This window comes from Lissotriton vulgaris, chromosome 2_1 (genome assembly GCF_964263255.1).
Source record: "Lissotriton vulgaris chromosome 2_1, aLisVul1.2, whole genome shotgun sequence".
Taxonomy (NCBI): Eukaryota; Metazoa; Chordata; class Amphibia; order Caudata; family Salamandridae; genus Lissotriton; species Lissotriton vulgaris.
Window position 1 is genome coordinate 1,725,209,951 of NC_141687.1, and position 20,272 is coordinate 1,725,230,222.

General features: G+C 46.3%; 1 protein-coding gene across 1 annotated transcript in view; it reads left to right on the plus strand.

Moving 5' to 3' along the window:
• The window catches only part of LOC147733192 (uncharacterized), a 77,830-nt gene that overhangs the window by 31,354 nt on the left and 26,204 nt on the right, over positions 1 to 20,272 (plus strand). Inside the window, exons 18-26 of the mRNA XM_086957734.1 lie at positions 11,269 to 11,524; positions 13,490 to 13,542; positions 13,969 to 14,069; positions 14,814 to 14,965; positions 17,404 to 17,542; positions 17,633 to 17,740; positions 18,721 to 18,900; positions 19,168 to 19,407; positions 19,707 to 19,863. Of these exons, the coding sequence (XP_086813860.1) occupies positions 11,269 to 11,524; positions 13,490 to 13,542; positions 13,969 to 14,069; positions 14,814 to 14,965; positions 17,404 to 17,542; positions 17,633 to 17,740; positions 18,721 to 18,900; positions 19,168 to 19,407; positions 19,707 to 19,863 (1,386 nt within the window). The remainder of the gene's footprint in view (positions 1 to 11,268; positions 11,525 to 13,489; positions 13,543 to 13,968; positions 14,070 to 14,813; positions 14,966 to 17,403; positions 17,543 to 17,632; positions 17,741 to 18,720; positions 18,901 to 19,167; positions 19,408 to 19,706; positions 19,864 to 20,272) is intronic.

The following is a 20,272-nucleotide window of genomic DNA, read 5'->3' on the forward strand; positions in this document are numbered from 1 at the left end:
TCCCAGTGGCCCCGGAATCAAGCAATACCGACACCGGGACTCGGTTCTGTGCTGATAACAACAAGTGAGCAGTAATTACAAAGTGTCTGGGAGCCTGATCTATCGCCCCTACCACTTCATACTGTGCCTTTCTTTCCCTATCAGCTTTTTGCTCCACTTGTATGCATGCCACCTTTTTCCCAAACCCCACACCAGAGGGCTTCACTGGACAGTCACGTGCGAAGTGTCCCCCCTGCCCGCAGTACAGACACAAATTCTTCTCTCTCCTTCTTTTCTTCTCTTCTGGAGTCAAAGGACCCCGTACTCCACCAATCTCCATAGGCTCAGGAACGGTCTTACTCTCCCCTACCGGCTTCACCTCAGGTTTCATGTAACCACCCCGTGAATACTGCAACCGACTACGTTCTCCTCGCCTTTCCGTCACCCTGTGATTCAATTTCACCACCAAATCGATGAAAGCCGCACAATCCTCAGGCGGATCCACCACCTGTGACACAATATCCTTCAACTCCTCGCATAAACCCTGATAGAATAGTGATGTTCTCTTCTCGGTAGGCCAATGCGTCTCAGACACCAATCGGTTGAAGTTGGCTATATAAGACAACAGGTCCTGCCTGCCCTGCCGTAATTTCAACAATTCTGCGTCACTAGCCTGCATGAACGCGTGTTTGGCGAATAGGCTACGCATCAAGTCTTTGAACGCCAGATAATTATACAACACACGGTCATTATTTTCTACTAACGGAATAGCCCATTGGGCCGCGTTGCCAGCCAGGTACGACAATATGAACGCAACTTTTGCGGAATCATCAGGAAAGGCATTTGTTCTACACATAAAGTGAAGCTGGCACTGGTTCATAAAAGTACCAAATTTCTCGCTCTCTCCTGAGAATCTCTCTGGGGGGGCTAAGGGTACTGCTACAGGGGTTGAAACTGTCACTGCTATGGGTGAGCTGCTGCTTGCAGTACTTGCTCCTGCCCCTGCTGAATACTGGAAAGTGGCCGGCTGGATCACGGGACTAGGTCCCCTATGCTGTGACTGTTCTCTAGCCCTTACCGCCACTAACTCCTGTTTCAGACCCACGTTCTCCTGTTGTAACTCTTGCACTTGTGCCTGTAGGGTGTGTACTGCCCCCATAATATCCTGCATTGAGGGCCCTCCCGTACCCCCACCCTCGTCATCCATGCTCGTCCGGGCAGTGCTATATTAACGTGGGCTCGATATTCTGTCAGATTCCACGAAGCCCAAGCACTGCAGGAACGTAGCATGCACCAGTCCCCTTCCCCAGCCCAAAGGACACCCACAGGAATAACTCTATGGGTGCACCGGTAGACCTGAAAAGAGGGTGGTAAGTTGAAAAGACACCAAGTCTTCCACCCTTGTTGGTACCGGGACCCGGCTTCCTTGATCTTTACACTTCTGCACCTAGGTATAAGCAGGACAGAACAATACCATTCAGGTGCACTGTACACCAACATATCCCAACCCCCTGTGACCACGCTTTAACAAACACACAACCCTTCTCACCTGTGGCACATGCAGGCTCCGCCTTGTAAAGAGAAGGAGTACTGTAACTTCAATCACCATGTACTCCTGTAGCTGCTCTTAGGAAACTGGGCAGCAGGGGAAGGGGCCGTTTAGCGTAAGATCCTCGTACCAAAAAAGAATAATGAGGGGGAAAAGGTAGGCTTTAATGTGCAGCCATTACCGAAAAAACCCCGTGATAAACAAAAAAGAACAAGGAAGGACTAAGAACAGGGAGCCCTCCGTTGCGCTGTACTCTCAGCGCGTTCCCAAAACAAGGCAGTCGCGGAGTGACCCAAAACGTCACTACCGCACATAAAGAGGCGAAGCGCCTTCAAACAGAGACGCGCTCGCGCTTGCAGCGAACCTCAGCACTTCAGCGTATTAGACACGCTGGAGAGAACGGGAGCCCCCGAACCCTCAATAATAGTACACACAAGGTGCTGGGACAAAAAGACAAGGGTAGACAACAAAAGGAAGGGTTACCTGGATACCTCTAACACTCTATTGACAGACAACACGTAACACGAAAAACGGGTCAAAAGCAAGGCAGGCAAGGAAACAAAAAGGAAAGCCTCTACACGAGCCCGTGAGAGGGGATGGGTCAACTACAGAGGATTAGGGCAGCAGAGAGGAGGCTCTGCTCAGCACGTTTCAGCAACCAACAACCAGGAAGGGAATCCAAACACTGGCAATATCGAGCACTGAGCCAAAGGTAGGACTAGTTTTTATACACCTATCCCCGGTCATGTGATGTAAAAGCATGGTCACAAAGAAAGGACTAGCCCGAATCCTAACAGTACCCCCCCCCACAATCCTCCCCACCGGTCTAGGCTTGGAGGGATGAGATCTATGGAATAGCCGAACCAACCGTGGAGCATGAACCCCCCCTGCCGGCTCCCACGTCCTATCCTCTTTCGTATACCCCTTCCAATCTACCAAGTAGAAAAGACGGCCTCGGACCCGCTTGGAATCAAGTATAGCCTGGACCTCAAATTCCTCTTGGCCATCTACCAGGACCGAAGGAGGGGGTGGCAACACCTGGTCTGTTGGTACATAGGGCTTGAGCAGGGAGGTGTGAAAAACAGGGTGTACACTATACTCCTGAGGTAGCTTGAGCTTCATCGCTACAGGATTGATTACCTGGAGAATGGGATATGGGCCCACAAACCTAGGCTGCAACTTACGAGATCCCGGTAGCCTCAAGTTACGGGAAGACAGCCATACCTGATCCCCTACTTTGTAGGCTGGAGCAGGGATTCGGTGTTTGTCTGCCTGCTCCTTCATGGCCTCTTTTGCTTCTAACAGGCTCTTTCTGGCCAAAGCCCAGATGTCTCCCAAATGCCTACACACGTCTTCGATGGCTGGCACGCGTCCCGTGGGCTGTATAGCCATCGCCCTCAGATGGTATCCCAAGGAACAAAAAAAAGGTGTCATGCCCAAGGCGGAATGCACACTGTTGTTATAGGCGAACTCCGCGATGGGTAATGCAGTTACCCAATCACAGGACAAGGACGCAATCAGACACCGCAAATATTGCTCCATCGTCTGATTAGTGCGCTCAGTCTGACCATCCGACTGAGGATGGTACGCCGAGGACAGACTGATCTTGGTCTTCAACACCCCACACAACTCAGTCCAAAAGTGTGAAACGAACTGTGCCCCTCTATCAGATATGATCACCTCCGGCAACCCATGTAAACGCACAATTGAAGACATGAACACCACCGCCATCTCCTTTGTGGTCGGAAGTTTGGGAAATGGTATGAAGTGGGCCATCTTGGTGAATAAATCTACCACCACCAACACGGCGGTGAAGCCTGCGACGGAAGGTAGATCGGTTACAAAATCCATGCTCAAAGAATGCCACGGACCAGGTGGAACCGGCAAAGGCTGTAACAGTCCTGAGGGTTTACAGTGCGAAGGTTTACTAGTCGCACACACCGGACATGCACCTACATACCCCTGAACGTCTTTTGACATGGACTCCCACCAAAACCACCTCATACACAAGTCCTTGGTCTTTCTCACTCCCGGATGTGCTGCCAGAGCGGAGGAATGACACCACTTCAACACCTCTTCCCTCAACCCAGGGGGAATAAACAACCTGTCCTCCTTATACAACAGTCATCCAAATACACTATAACGGTTTGGTCCAGATATCTACCAAGAACTTCATTTATGAAGAATTGAAACGCCGCGGGCGAGTTGCACAACCCAAAGGGCATTACGGTGTATTCGAATAATCCATGCTTAGTTTTAAAAGCCGTCTTCCACTCATCCCCTGGCCGAACCCTTATGAGATGGTATGCGCCCCGCAAATCTAGTTTCGTGAAGATTGTAGCCTTGCGGAGCTGGTCCAGTAACACGGAGATGAGCGGAAGAGGGTATCTGTTCTTTACTGTGGCAGAGTTCAATGTGCGATAATCCACACACGCCCTCAAAGACCCTTCCTTCTTAGGTATAAAAAAGATTGCCGATGACACAGGCGAGGAAGAAGGACGTATGTAACCCATCGACAACATCTCATCTATATATGTCTTCAGATGAACCTCCTCAGGTTCAGAGAGAGCATAAACCCTGCTGCATGGTAAAGGGGCCCCTGGTATTAGGTCGATCTTACAATCATAGGACCTGTGTGGAGGGAGACCTTGGGCACATCCTTTATCAAACACATCCTTATAGGCGGAATACTGTGGAGGAATCCTACCCGTTTCCGTCACCGCACAGGACAAGGGATCAATCTGCTCTGCCGCCACAACATAACAATTCTTTAAACAGTGAACCGAGTCCAATGTAACCAGTCTCTGCACCCAGTCGATCCTGGGGTTATGTGTTTGTAACCACGGGACTCCCAGTACCACGCCGAATGAAGGTGCGTCAATCAAGTCAAAGACCACGGATTCTACATGCCCGTTATCACACAATAACCCTAGAGGTTCCGTCTGTCGGGTGATACACCCCGACGTCAACTCAGTCCCATCGATGGCTCTCACAGGCTCTGGTTGTTCCTTTAACTGACACGGAACCATCAGCTTGTCTGCCATCGAGATGTCCATGAAGTTCCCAGTGGCCCCGGAATCAAGCAATACCGACACCGGGACTCGGTTCTGTGCTGATAACAACAAGTGAGCAGTAATTACAAAGTGTCTGGGAGCCTGATCTATCGCCCCTACCACTTCATACTGTGCCTTTCTTTCCCTATCAGCTTTTTGCTCCACTTGTATGCATGCCACCTTTTTCCCAAACCCCACACCAGAGGGCTTCACTGGACAGTCACGTGCGAAGTGTCCCCCCTGCCCGCAGTACAGACACAAATTCTTCTCTCTCCTTCTTTTCTTCTCTTCTGGAGTCAAAGGACCCCGTACTCCACCAATCTCCATAGGCTCAGGAACGGTCTTTCTCTCCCCTACCGGCTTCACCTCAGGTTTCATGTAACCACCCCGTGAATACTGCAACCGACTACGTTCTCCTCGCCTTTCCGTCACCCTGTGATTCAATTTCATCACAAAATCGATGAAAGCCGCACAATCCTCAGGCGGATCCACCACCTGTGACACAATATCCTTCAACTCCTCGCATAAACCCTGATAGAATAGTGATGTTCTCTTCTCGGTAGGCCAATGCATCTCAGACACCAATCGGTTGAAGTTGGCTATATAAGACAACAGGTCCTGCCTGCCCTGCCGTAATTTCAACAATTCTGCGTCACTAGCCTGCATGAACGCGTGTTTGGCGAATAGGTTACGCATCAAGTCTTTGAACGCCAGATAATTATACAACACACGGTCATTATTTTCTACTAACGGAATAGCCCATTGGGCCGGGTTGCCAGCCAGGTACGACAATATAAACGCAACTTTTGCGGAATCATCAGGAAAGGCATTTGTTCTACACATAAAGTGAAGCTGGCACTGGTTCATAAAAGTACCAAATTTCTCGCTCTCTCCTGAGAATCTCTCTGGGGGGGCTAAGGGTACTGCTACAGGGGTTGAAACTGTCACTGCTATGGGTGAGCTGCTGCTTGCAGTACTTGCTCCTGCCCCTGCTGAATACTGGAAAGTGGCCGGCTGGATCACGGGACTAGGTCCCCTATGCTGTGACTGTTCTCTAGCCCTTACCGCCACTAACTCCTGTTTCAGACCCACGTTCTCCTGTTGTAACTCTTGCACTTGTGCCTGTAGGGTGTGTACCGCCCCCATAATATCCTGCATTGAGGGCCCTCCCGTACCCCCACCTTCGTCATCCATGCTCGTCCGGGCAGTGCTATATTAACGTGGGCTCGATATTCTGTCAGATTCCACGAAGCCCAAGCACTGCAGGAACGTAGCATGCACCAGTCCCCTTCCCCAGCCCACAGGACACCCACAGGAATAACTCTATGGGTGCACCGGTAGACCTGAAAAGAGGGTGGTAAGTTGAAAAGACACCAAGTCTTCCACCCTTGTTGGTACCGGGACCCGGCTTCCTTGATCTTTACACTTCTGCACCTAGGTATAAGCAGGACAGAACAATACCATTCAGGTGCACTGTACACCAATATATCCAACCCCCTGTGACCACGTTTTAACAAACACACAACCCTTCTCACCTGTGGCACATGCAGGCTCCGCCTTGTAAAGAGAAGGAGTACTGTAACTTCAATCACCATGTACTCCTGTAGCTGCTCTTAGGAAACTGGGCAGCAGGGGAAGGGGCCGTTTAGCGTAAGATCCTCGTACCAAAAAAGAATAATGAGGGGGAAAAGGTAGGCTTTAATGTGCAGCCATTACCGAAAAAACCCCGTGATAAACAAAAAAGAACAAGGAAGGACTAAGAACAGGGAGCCCTCCGTTGCGCTGTACTCTCAGCGCGTTCCCAAAACAAGGCAGTCGCGGAGTGACCCAAAACGTCACTACCGCACATAAAGAGGCGAAGCGCCTTCAAACAGAGACGCGCTCGCGCTTGCAGCGAACCTCAGCACTTCAGCGTATTTGACGCGCTGGAGAGAACGGGAGCCCCTGAACCCTCAATAATAGTACACACAAGGTGCTGGGACAAAAAGACAAGGGTAGACAACAAAAGGAAGGGTTACCTGGATACCTCTAACACTCTATTGACAGACAACACGTAACACGAAAAACGGGTCAAAAGCAAGGCAGGCAAGGAAACAAAAAGGAAAGCCTCTACACGAGCCCGTGAGAGGGGATGGGTCAACTACAGAGGATTAGGGCAGCAGAGAGGAGGCTCTGCTCAGCACGTTTCAGCAACCAACAACCAGGAAGGGAATCCAAACACTGGCAATATCGAGCACTGAGCCAAAGGTAGGACTAGTTTTTATACACCTATCCCCGGTCATGTGATGTAAAAGCATGGTCACAAAGAAAGGACTAGCCCGAATCCTAACAAAAGACATCAAGCACCCTCCAGGAAGACCAATCGTCTCCTCAATTGGCAGTCTCTTGGAAGCAACCTCTAGATTCATTGACAACTACCTCTCTCCATTCGTCAAGGATCTTCCATCTTTCGTCAGGGACACACAAGACTTCCTGAGGATAATTGATGGGATACACTGGGACACTGAGATGTTATTCATTACTCTAGACGTTGCAAACTTGTATACGTCCATAGGACACCAAGATGGACTCCAAGCGATCGAATGGTTCTTAAAAAAGAAGAACATGCAATTTCACCAACATAATCGCATGTTACTGAGAATGACTGAATTCTGTCTCTTTAACAATATTTTTCTGTTTGCAGGTACATTATACCGTCAAATCAGGGGGACCGCCATGGGCACGTGCTTCGCCCCCAGCTACGCGAACCTTTTCGTGGGCTGGTGGGAGAAGCACGTGGCCTGGGGGGGGACCAACGAGTACTGTCTTGACCATATTATGGTCTGGACAAGGTACATAGATGACCTGTTTGTTGTGTGGCGGGGCGACAGACCCTCGGCTGAGAGGTTTGTGGCAGCGCTCAACAACAACAGTCTAAACCTGAGGTTTACCAGTGAAATAAGTGAGAGGTCAGTCCACTATCTAGATTTAGAGGTATTTGCGGCAGGGGGTAGTATACAAACTAAACTCTACCGCAAACCTACGGCAGGAAATGCCGTACTTCACGCTGCCACTCACCACCCTAAATCAATGGTGAAAAACATCCCTTATGGCGAACTATTACGCATCAAAAGGAATTGCTCTGAAACCAGCGATTTCCTAGATGCACAAGAAGCAGCGATATCTAGATTCCGAGCACGGGGCTACTCCAAAACATCTTTAGTAGTAGCCTCAAAGAGAGTGGAACAGAAAAACAGAAAAGACCTCCTGGTAATCAAGAACAAACAGGCAGAGACAGAGTTAACAACAAGGATGATAACAACTTACAACATGAGATCAAAAGAATTGGTCCAAATCTTCAATAACAACTGGCATATTCTGACCACAGACAACATCTTAAAGAACAGAATATCGCCTAGACCCTTGATCACATACAGACGTTGCCAGTCACTCGGTGATCATCTTACCAGGAGCCACTACACTGAGCCCCCTATAGCGTCCAGATCCAAACCCATACAAGGTTTTTATCCTTGCATGCACTGCAAAGCGTGCAAGTATAGCCAGAAGAAGACCAAATATGAGGGTAGACCGAAAGATCCACGACCAACCAGGAATATCACGAAATTCCTGAATTGCAACTCGGAATTCGTTGTATATATTCTGGTTTGTCCGTGCTCCAAGAGATACGTTGGCAGTACCATCAATCCAGCAAAAAAGCGCATCTTGGAGCACATGCGTACCATCACAAACAGGGATAAGAACTACCCGGTGGCACGCCACTTTGAGACCCACCATAACAGTAACAGGGATCTCTTGTCATTCTATCTAATTGATCAACTAGGAAGACAAGAAAGAGGTGGTGACAAGATCAGAACCCTCAGGGCTATGGAATCCAAATACATCATAGACCTTCAAACAATGAAACCGACAGGTCTCAACAATGATGAGGAACTTTGGGTACATCTGGATTGATCTATAGGGGTACCTCTTTACAAGTAATGATATGCAACTTCTGAAAATAATATACGACAACATCATCTGCCTCATTCATCCCTGCACACAGTATATATGTCAACAATGTACTTATATCAGGGAGTCACATGCCCATACAGGGCTAGATGTACAAAAACAAAAAACAAACATGCCCATCCAGGGCGTTATAGCCACTTACGGACTCACACACATGTACAAAACAACATGAAAGAGAAAGACCATATGTACACGATGCACTTTGATATATGGTTGTGTAAAGAAGGTTGAATTACATTTATATTTCCCTTCAGTGAATTACGTGGTTCCCCATATAGATCATCTTTGCGGGGGACACTTAATGATATTTATTATCAGCATCTTGAATTTAAAAGTATCACAATATATATATATATTTATATTGATACAATGTATAATTGTACATACCATGATTTGAACTGGTCGAAAGCGTTTTCTCTTTAAGTTGTTTGTGAGCCAAAGAATGTCTAACGTATCACGAAGGGACGTTTTTGCCTTCTTTGTTTTTTTTAATGCACGAGCACTTTATTGATCGCCATTTCTCCTATGCTGCATAGAGAATCAGTAAGCATTAGCACTTTACAATATGTCTGCCGCTATTTCCATGTAATGTTTGGCTTAGTCCTCTTTCTATTGTTAACAAGAGTTGGAGTTTAAATGGCGATTTTTTACAATGCACAATTGACACTGAGGAAGCCGTTTCACGGCGAAACGCGTTTGTCTTTTGATGGGGTGACGGGGGTCTGTCAATAAACCGAAAAAGTATCCAGCTCCGAGTGCCGTCTGCTTTCTTGGATGCGAGCGAGCGTGCAGCAATATATATATATATATATATATATATATATATATATATATATAGATATATATATATATCTATATATATATATATATGTGCATACAGATTCTTCCAAACGAAAGAAAGACAGCGACCCAGGAGGAAACGGTGGAAACACTGGTTTAATGGCACAGATGCGAATGCATTTCGGCAGCCATTCTGCCTTCCTCAGCGCCCAAAGCGTCCTACCAGCGAGATGTCATGCTGCGGGTGAGTCCCTCCTTTAAACGCCTGCCGATGCAGGCCAGCTCCACCCCTAGGGTTAGTTCCCACACCTGTGTAAAATCCCGCATGTAGTGCAGGACAACAGATCCCATAATGCATCCAAGTGGTGCCTGGAACCTAGGTGCAGGAGGATACCGTTAATGGTGAAATGTCAAAGCGGGGGGGCAGGGAACAGCGTGAGCATCTGGAGTTTGCTGTGATGTAAATACTGCTTCGGTGTGCCAGTTGTCCGGTGCCTCCTCCGGTCCCCCAATACCGTCACAGCCACGGATACCAAAAAGTCAATGAAGCAGGGGATGAACCGCAATGTGTTCTACCCAGCATGAAATTGTCCATTCCAAAACTGCTCGCTTTTCTCCTCGGCTTCAGTGGCGGGCGTCCAACCTGTCCAACTAACGCTGGCAAAATAAACCGGACTGCAAGAGTCCGAATGTTCCAGTGAAGCTGGCCGCCCAGAGCGTGACGGGGGTCATCTGCAAAAGCGCCTCTGGATAGCGCTGTAACTTGTGCATACAGATTCTTCCAAACGAAAGAAAGACAGTGACCCAGGAGGAAACGGTGGAAACACTGGTTTAATGGCACAGATGCGAATGCATTTCGGCAGCCATTCTGCCTTCCTCAGCGCCCAAAGCGTCCTACCAGGGAGATGTCATGCTGCGGGTGAGTCCCTCCTTTAAACGCCTGCCGATGCAGGCCAGCTCCACCCCTAGGGTTAGTTCCCACACCTGTGTAAAATCCCGCATGTAGTGCAGGACAACAGATCCCATAATGCATCCAAGTGGTGCCTGGAACCTAGGTGCAGGAGGATACCGTTAATGGTGAAATGTCAAAGCGGGGGGGCAGGGAACAGCGTGAGCATCTGGAGTTTGCTGTGATGTAAATACTGCTTCGGTGTGCCAGTTGTCCGGTGCCTCAGGTGTGTATATATATATATATATATATATATATTGACGAAGCTTTGATACCAAAACGCTTCTGTCTGGGGTGAGGGGGGTTTGCAATAAAATATTTAACAAAATCGGATACCTGCGTGCTTGCCGTTTTGTCGACCTCATCGAGTCGATATGTGCTGCTATATATATATATATATATATATATACACACACACACACACATACACACATATATATATCTATGCACATATATATATACACACAACACACATATGTATATATATACACACACACACACATATATATATATATATATATATATATATATATATATATATATATATATATATATATATATATATATATATATATATATATATATATATATATATATATATATATATATATTACATGCACACATACATACATTCACCGGTGGCCATGATGAATTATCCAGCTACTTAAAGAGACATGCTCGACATTGTGGTTGCCACAGCACTCTGACTCATCCTTTACGTGCGCTGGTTTAAGTCCCATGAGGCACAGGGTCAAGACTGATTTGCTAATGGCCAGGTCTAAAATTGGGTGGCAAGGTGAACAAAAGAATGATGGATTTAACCCAGATCTCCTGACTGGGGGTTTATGTTTTGATTTGTTCTGCATTCCGTCCATCAACTTTGTGTCTTTCGCTAGTTTAACTTTGGGGCCTATGATATGTAACCTCCTGTCTACCTCTCCCCTCCTAAGGCAAATACAGTGAAGACTGTCCTGTGACACAGACCTATACATACTCCGCGCACAAATGCCAGGCCACCTGTCGGTCCCTCAGCGAGCCAGACAACTCCTGCGGTGTAAAGATACTACCTGTCGACGGCTGTGTCTGCCCAGAAGGGATGTACCTGGATGAGAGCAGCAAGTGTGTGGAGGTCGAAGAGTGCGGCTGCTACTACCAAGGCTCCTCCATGGCACCCGGGGAGGTTGTACATGAAAACAAGGCTATCTGGTGAGTTCACGATAAGGGTCCTGCCATTCCTGTCTAGGTCAGAACTCAACTGGGTGCCCAGAGCAGACGTCAGGGGTAGACACGTGGGTACCGAGTTTCCCATTATGCTTTGGAAAGGGGGCTTTGTTCCCCTTATTTCGATGATAAAAGGTTTTGGTCAACAAACTGCAGGTATAAAGCATTGTTGGGGTTTGGAAAGAGCTTAAGAACATCAACATGAAATAAACACGCACTCTCAGCCAGTATAATATTAAAAAAATATTAAAACCAGCATATTTTGATTAGTAACTAAAAGCTGTTTAAAATTGTAATTTACAAGTTCCACGCGTCTGTTTGAAAATATTGGCATTTCCAAGCTCAGCTGCACCACTGATATGTGGGAAATACGTGATTTAAAAGAAAGTAAAACCAAAAATGGTCTTTATTTTTCTTTGTGATCATGTTAAGTTGTTGTTGCTGTAGAATAGACAGTTGAGCTTTTAAGTAAAGATTATTTTAAGGGCATGACATTACATCGTGTGACTTGCTATGTCGTCATTTTTTAACTGCATATGATAATAAGACCCCCAAGTATGGGACTTGTGTCCTGTGGGTGTCTTTAAAAAACCTGGTTAGGAGGGAAGGGGTGATACTCTGTACATTTGGATTAGCGGATGTTATGCCTATGTTTGAATCACCAATACATACTCAGTGCATACAGCCACATTGCATGAACCTCGTGGCAAGGTACACACTGTTCGGTGAGCGCAGCAACATCTTGACCTATAGGTTTGCAGCAGTGCAGCTGTGCATTACAAGAAGTTATACAGATGAATGAATCATGCCTTGTCAGCCAGCTCTAGAGCTGGAGACACAAACAAATGATGGATTTTGAAAATCCAGCAAGACAGCCTCGATCACCCAGTCTCCTGCAGAGAAAATACATGGGCCTCATTTATGAGGCCTAGCGTCAGTTTTGCTCTTTTGATGCGTCACTTTTTGTGACGCATCGGCGGCGTAAAACATGCCTCCTATTGCGCACTATTTACAAAGTGACACATCTAAGCAGATGCGTCCCTTTGTAAACCCCTGCGCTACATTATACCTGCGTCAGGTACAATGTATGCAGGGGGGGGTGGGGGGGCGTTCCCCCGCATAAAGACTTGTAAAAGTGATGCACTGAAATCTATGAGATTTCACTGCGTCACTTCTAAAATGCTGTTGCATCAAAATCTTGTGCCTGCCTCACAGCAGGCGTAAGACTAACGCAGGCCCTTTCACATGGGGCTTTCCCCATGTGAAAGGACGCATTGCTGGATTTGCGTCCCTTTTGTGTCACACTCCAGCAATGCTTCACTTTTGCGCTTACAAATACGTCAGAAATACTGACGTATCTGTAACTCCTTGCGACATGATGCGTCATACATTAAATATGACGCATCAGGTATGTCGCAAGGAGTGCGCACTGAGAAGTGACGCATCGCTGCTTTCACGCAGCATTGCATCATTTCTAAAATAAGGCGCCATGGCATCTAATACTATTTTACGAAATTTCCTTGACTCCAGCTTTTGTGCTATTTGTGGGTTTGCAGTTTAAAAAAATTAATGAGAGTGCAGGCTGCACCAGGACATGGAACAAAAGGTGTCACATATTCCTTTTATCTGCAATTTCAAACGACCGGAAAGTTATTTATTTTAAAATGTCTTATAAACATGTGAGATGATTATTGATTTCCGTGCACTATGGTGCTAAACGTAAAAACAAAACTACTCTGTACAGCACAGCACCTGCAGGTGCTAAACAACAACCAGTGTATGTTATCAGTAAATAAGCACGAGACCTCCGGAAAGAAATTCCTAATATTGTCCACTAGGTGGCGATAAACCGCCAAAAACGAAAAAGAAAAGGAAAAATATTTCACAGAAAGCTGAACAAGTAGAACACTTTTCTAACGCCTTGTTGTCTTTCTCCCCTTTTCTCCACAGCACCTGCTCCCAGGGGAAGGTCAGCTGCTTGGGACTGACAGTTAAAGAGCCAGGTAATCTTCACCGCCTATCCGCGGAAACTGAAATCCAAGTCCTTGTCACCCTCTGAATCCCCATGCTGTACCACTGGCATTAATAATATTCTCCCGTTCTCTCTTTGGGGTGAATTTTACTCTCCCATTGGGTAAAATGTATTCACTTCTTTGCTCATTCATTCATCATCTATGGACACAGATTCATCAGCGGAGAACAGGTTCATTCCACCAGTCTAGGGGCCTAGCAGAGCAGGCGAGGGGGGCCGAGCCGCTCTCGTGTCAGGTCCCATCGCTTCACCGCTGCATATCGTGTTCTGACTTCGGCTCAATTGTGTCCTTAGAAACCCACCGCCTCGCCCAACAAGGGGGGATTGGGAAAACATCATTTCCGGAAGTGAGACATGCCGATATCTCACACTCCTCTCATTTTGTCGCCCCCTCCAGAATGCGAGGCCCCCATGGTGTACTTCGACTGCGCAAATGTTTCTTCCAACGCCCAGGGCTCCGAGTGCCAGAAGAGCTGCCAGACTTACGACGTGGAATGCGTGAGTGTCTCGTAGGGTTGGGGTGGGGGGAATGCAGGGTGGACACACACAGGGCGAAGGCTTGGGGAGAAATGGAGAGGATGGTTTGATTTAAGACAATATTTTGCCTGCGCCAGTTCTTTTCTTTTGTTGGAGATGTTTTAAGGTGTGGGCAAAGTAGGCTCTGGCCCCAGCCTTTCAGGGAGCTCCCCGATAGAGCCGGCTCTGCTCTGCAGAGACTTGCCCCGATGACCTTGAATATTTCTTAAATAGGAATAACGTTTTCCTTCAATTTATTTTTAAAGTGGCTGATGTGAGTCTTTTACAGACATTTTGAAGAGAAATGTTGTGTTTATGTTTCATGCAGCATCCATAAAAAAAGTGTTGTTTAGGTCAACACAGGACCTCACACATTGACAGATTATTTGCTGCTGTATTACAATATTGAAAACACGTCACAATCCCTGAACATTAGATGTGAACATATTTAGAATTTGTACAAGTGGGAATGTGCCCCCAAAATACATTTGCCCAGGCCCCTAAAATCCTTAAGATGTCCCTGGGACAGGGGGAGGAAGACCCTCCATGTTGTTGTCCAATGGCCCAAGGTCTCAAAACTCAGCACACAGATCCTTGTCTTCTGACTGTGAAATGTTTGCAGACTGTAATGTGTTTATCGTGGACTCTTCCAGGACCAGGTGTCCGCTCTATTGCTTCTCTGCCCTGGGTCCTGATAATACAGTCTTTTCTTCCTTGACTTTACAGTTCAGCACCCACTGCGTGAAGGGATGCGTCTGCCCAGAGGGGATGGTGCTCGACGGCAAAGGTGGCTGCATCCAGGCTGAGGCCTGTCCCTGTCTCCACAATGAGGCTGAATACCAACCCGGAGAGGAGATCTCCGTCAGCTGCAACACCTGGTAGGCACTGCCACTCAACTGCTTGTCAGGGGCACCATCTTTTATAGGCTCAGACTGGGAAGAGGGAGCTGGGGCTCGTCGCTGTATGTTACTCCTCATGTGCGTGTCCTGGCGGTGACAATGAGACCGGGGCGACGTCTCGCTACAGTCTGCAGACAGCGCCTTTGACAGCTGTGTCCTTTGCAACAGCTGAACATGTGGTCGCCTGATAATCCAATAACTCTTGTAGCCCAGCGAAGAATGTTTGCGTAGCTTGTGGGCAAGCTAAACATGTCTAAGCTCCATTACTCATCTTTCCTACCCATTTGTGTTCATATGATGCTTTCTAGCCATTTGTGTTCATATGATGCTTTCAGGCTCCTCCACTACAAAGAGAAAGCTAGTAATGACTAATAGAACAGGCCCTATGGGAAAATACAAGTGAACTACTTTTGCTAAAGATTACTGATTTAATGCAAACCAACAGGGCTTTGTTAAAATCGTGCCCAAGACATCTTTTTGCCCTCTGGTACAAAATGGCACCTATTTCATTGAAAGAGAGTGTAGTTTTCTTGAACCACACCAGGGTTGAACAGTTTTGATCCACCTGGGTTGGAGCCATGGGATAGCTTTTCACTTGGCATCTTTGGTTCAAAAGACGCGGAGCCAGGTCAGATTTCCTGGATTGTCCACTGTGGTTCCCAAAGGACCAAAATCTTGTTATATTTAATGAATACCCCCATGATATGTATCTGCAGTGAACCTGAATTGAAATCATTTGTGTAGCCAGCGGTTATCCTAGATTTAGGCACGGATCGGTGCATTCTGAAACAGTGCTGGATATCTCTGCTGTGCAATGTCATGGATAAATCCTGATCTTTTGAACTGTGGTAGAAAATACCAAATGGCACGGGCCACTTGAAGATGGATGTTAGGATTTGTATAAAGCATCGAGTGACTTATTTAAGCCAAAGTATCTTAAGAAGGCGTGTGGTTTCTTTCTTGGAAAAGACTACACGTGCAGTAGGTCATGGCTCAACGTATGACAATTATTCAAGTGATGGGCTAAAAAGTGGTGTTCAAGGATTAGTTTTACAGTTTGTTGACATTACAAAATTGGGCATTAGGAAAGATGGCAGACCTCACAGAAGACACATGCACTGTAATCCAATCAAAAAAGATCAGAAAGCTCAGGTGGTCTAAATGTGATGAAATAGATAAATACAGTGTTGTGCTCCTCTTCTGTAAAGAGGAAATCATCAGAGGGATCTTAGTGAATAGGACTCTCCTTCATTAAACAAAAGTACAAACAGAAGCCACAGAAGGGGTGGACAAGATGCCACTTTTGTACAAGGTGAACGCCCTTTCCATGTCATATGAGGATAATGAAAAAAGAAGTACATCTACATATGTGCACTCTGTCCCCTCTCGTTGCCTGTGCCTGCTTGACTTGTGTAAGGCCCTCAATGATACACACACTGTGATCTAGGGCCACCTGAAGCGAGAAGTGACCAGGAAGAGACTCGTGGGCACAGGTGCTGAGGGCAGTGCTTTCCCAGAATATTCCACTTCAAAGAGCTAAAAAGAGAAGGGAAGGATGGTGTTGCAATTAGACAACTGAGGTAGGGAATACGTTTTAAAAGTGGAAGTGTGCCTCAGTGTTTGATGCATTTGAAAGATTATTTTGAACTGAAAAGACAAGTTACCTAATGACAGGTGTATCAATAAGCTGCATCTAGAAAGTAACTCTGAGGGGCATATTTACAAGCCCCTAATGCCGCTGGAGCGTCACATTTTCTGACGCTCTGGTGGCATTTCTCCATACCCCATATTTATAAGGTGGCATTAAGCCACTTAACATGGCTTAATGCCACCTTGTACATATGCCCCTTTCCGCAGTAGTTCGCTGCTGCAAGGGGGCAGGCGATGGGTGTTGAATTGGGCATTCCACCGCAACACCCATTGCTTTTTGACGCCGCTACATATTTACAAATATGTGGAAGCACCAAAAACTTAGGCCAGGTAAAACCTGGTTTTAGGATGGCGATACGAAGAGAAATAATAATTTCTCTTCATATGTTGCTCTTTCTGTGTGTGCTGTTCTCTGTAGCACACAAGGAAATGGCAAATCACCTTTAAAGATGGTTCATGTGCAGGATGTTTATGTGATTATTTGAGCCAGGCAGCTTTTTTATTGCCAGCGCTAGGTGAAAGGCAGGGGTGCACCATTTTTGTAAATACGGCACATACTTGCATTTTGAAAATGTCTGAGTGCTGCATTGCCACATTTGGCATTACATCACACGCTGATATTTTCTTGTACATATCTCCCTGCATTTCAAGCTGTGTCCAAGAGTGCTAAAGCATGGGACATGGAATGTGTTTTGCGGGCAGGAGCAGGGTGCACTTGTTCGACTGCACTGCTTCATTGATTGATGAGAGGGTTTTCTTGCTCACAGCACCTGCAAGAACCGGAAGTGGCAATGCACTGACAAACCTTGCTTCGGCACCTGCACAGTGTACGGCGATGGACATTACATCACGTTCGACAGCAAGCGCTTCAGCTTCAACGGGAACTGCCAATACACCCTGGCTCAGGTATTTATGGAGTATTCTAATAAGGCTCCTTCTCGCAGCCCACAACCTTCCGAGGACCATTGCTTATTAATACAATATCCTTCTCCGCAGGACTACTGTGGCAACAGCACTGCTGGCACCTTCCGAGTGATCATCGAGAACATCCCCTGCGGCACTACTGGCACCACCTGCTCCAAAAATATTCGGCTCTTCATGGGGGTGAGTACCGCGTGCTGCGTATGCATGGAAATGGCTGGATGTCGGATGGAGCTCTAGCTGGAAACGAAATCCACATATGGGTCTAGCATCACCACATGAAATAGTCACTTGATTAAATTGAGTGGCTGAAGATGTGAAAAGTATCTGTTCCCTGTTGCTTCAAAGAGTTGCAATTGCTCTGAATGAATTGATGAACTCACATGTGTTCTGTCTAGAAAGGGGTTTCTTCAATGATGCCTCTGTTAGGAATATGACTGATCATGACTTTGATTGCACCAGTGTTTGCTGCCTCAGCCTCTTTGGGTTACAGCAATTCCCATCTGTTGGAAGTCCAGGGATCTTTGCATAATGATTAGGTAATGTCAGCACAGCTGCCCTCTGCACTTAATCAACATTTCTGCAAGCCACCCTCAATCCTTTAAGTACTGACACCTTTCAGTACGTTTTAGCATGGAGGCTGATGAGTGAACGGCTATTACATCTGAGGATCTTTATCACTGCTTAGAGAGACAGCACAATAGACATGATTGAGGTTGAACCTGAAGACTGAGCTACCCCCTCAGCCATAGAAGTGAGATACAGACCCTTGATTGGGCACAGAAATAGAAAACCACACTGCCAGCTCTCATGCACTTTCTCTTTTGGGCACCAATGGAGTACTATGTTTCATGCACTGAAAATTTAAATCCTCCATTAATATTTATTCAAGGATTCTGATTGTTCATTAGATAGATATAGATGAGTCAAACATGCATTCTGGCAAATAGCTGAAGTCCAACAGCATACACCACACTATTGCATATGTTAACAGGTGCAATAAATGAACATTTTGATCAACTTTTACAAGTAGAGATCATTTAGAAAGGTTGTAAAGAGATGAAGTAGTTTACTGATAAAGCCACACACTCATTGGCCGTCACTGCAAATTCAGATTGTTTTTTTACCTGTCTTCCACCTAATTGAGCCTGTTTCTTTTGAAGGGCAATGAAATGATCCTGCATGAGGAACACATCGATGTGGTGCAAAGGGACAGCACGGTGGATATACCTTACAATGTCCGCTCTACAGGCATCTATATGGTGATCGAGTCAAAGCATGGAATGGCCCTCATGTGGGACAAGAAGACCAGCATGTTCCTCAAGCTCAGTTCAAAATTTAAGGTGCGGATTTAATCATAAGGACAATACATGTATTCAGAAGACCCAATAATCCCTTGAGTAACTTAATACCACCAAGGGTTAAGGTTCAATGGTGTTTCCAACTTCCCATCCCCAAGAAAAACAACAGTATCTGTGATTGTATGTTGACTTGGCCAAAGGCATTGGCATGCGTATGGCACAAAACTCCCTGCAAGTCTTTTTTTCATTAATTTGTTAAGGCTTGTGATGAAAGACTATTGACCCACACTTGTTTGGCTCGTTACACAGGGCACGGTTTGTGGTCTCTGTGGCAACTTTGATTCGAATGGTATCAATGACTTCACTACCAGAAGCCAGTCTGTGGTTGGCGATGTACTTGAATTCGGGAACAGCTGGAAAGCCAATCCCACCTGCCCAGATGCCTTGGAAGGCAAGGACGCTTGTACTGCCAACCCGTACAGGAAAGCTTGGTCCCAGAAACAGTGCAGCATCATCAAAAGCGACGCGTTCTCAACATGTCACTCACAGGTAACGTTGTCCGGTTCTTGCGCGACAATTCTGCTTAGCGTATCAAGTCACAACCCCCTTTATGTATAATAAAAACTTTACCACTGAAACCATCCACCAAGCTGAAGGATTTCTAGTGATCTGATAACACACATCGACTCCCCTACCAGGTTGGTGTGTTTGTAACCACACTATTATCACTATCTGCGAAACCCTAGCACCACTCTTCTTAGAAGCTTTTTACTTACTCAGAAAGTTTAGATTGGATGTACGCATTGTATCCTCCCATTCCCAGTTCTTGTGTTTCTTTCTACTCACAGGTTGACCCAAGCAAATACTATGAGGCCTGTGTGACTGATTCCTGTGCTTGCGACACGGGCGGGGATTGTGAGTGCTTCTGTACAGCCGTTGCAGCTTACGCCCAGGCCTGCAGTGAGGTTGGAGTTTGCATCCACTGGAGAACCCCAAATATATGCCGTACGTATACGTAGACAGAACATGCAATTGAAAAACTTCAGAGCTAGAGAAGTTGCTGCATAAGTCATTGAGAGAGAGAGAGAGAGAGAGAGAGAGAGAGAGAGAGAGAGAGAGAGATAATGTTGCTTACATCGAGGGAAATGTTAAGATGTATTGGAGAAAAAGGTGTTACTTTCAATGGCACTTTCCCAGAAAAAAAAAAAAAACATTTCTTTTAGTTTTCATGTACATGTGTGTCAATTGAGACTAGACATTGAACAAGATCTCTACAGTTCACATGAATTTTACGTTTCGATTGTACAATAATGAAATAGGACCACCAACTCCTAATTTCCCAGGGTTTACTGATGTCATGGCATTGGATAATCTGTATGTCTGTCTGTCTGTCTATCTGTCAACTGTGTTGGTC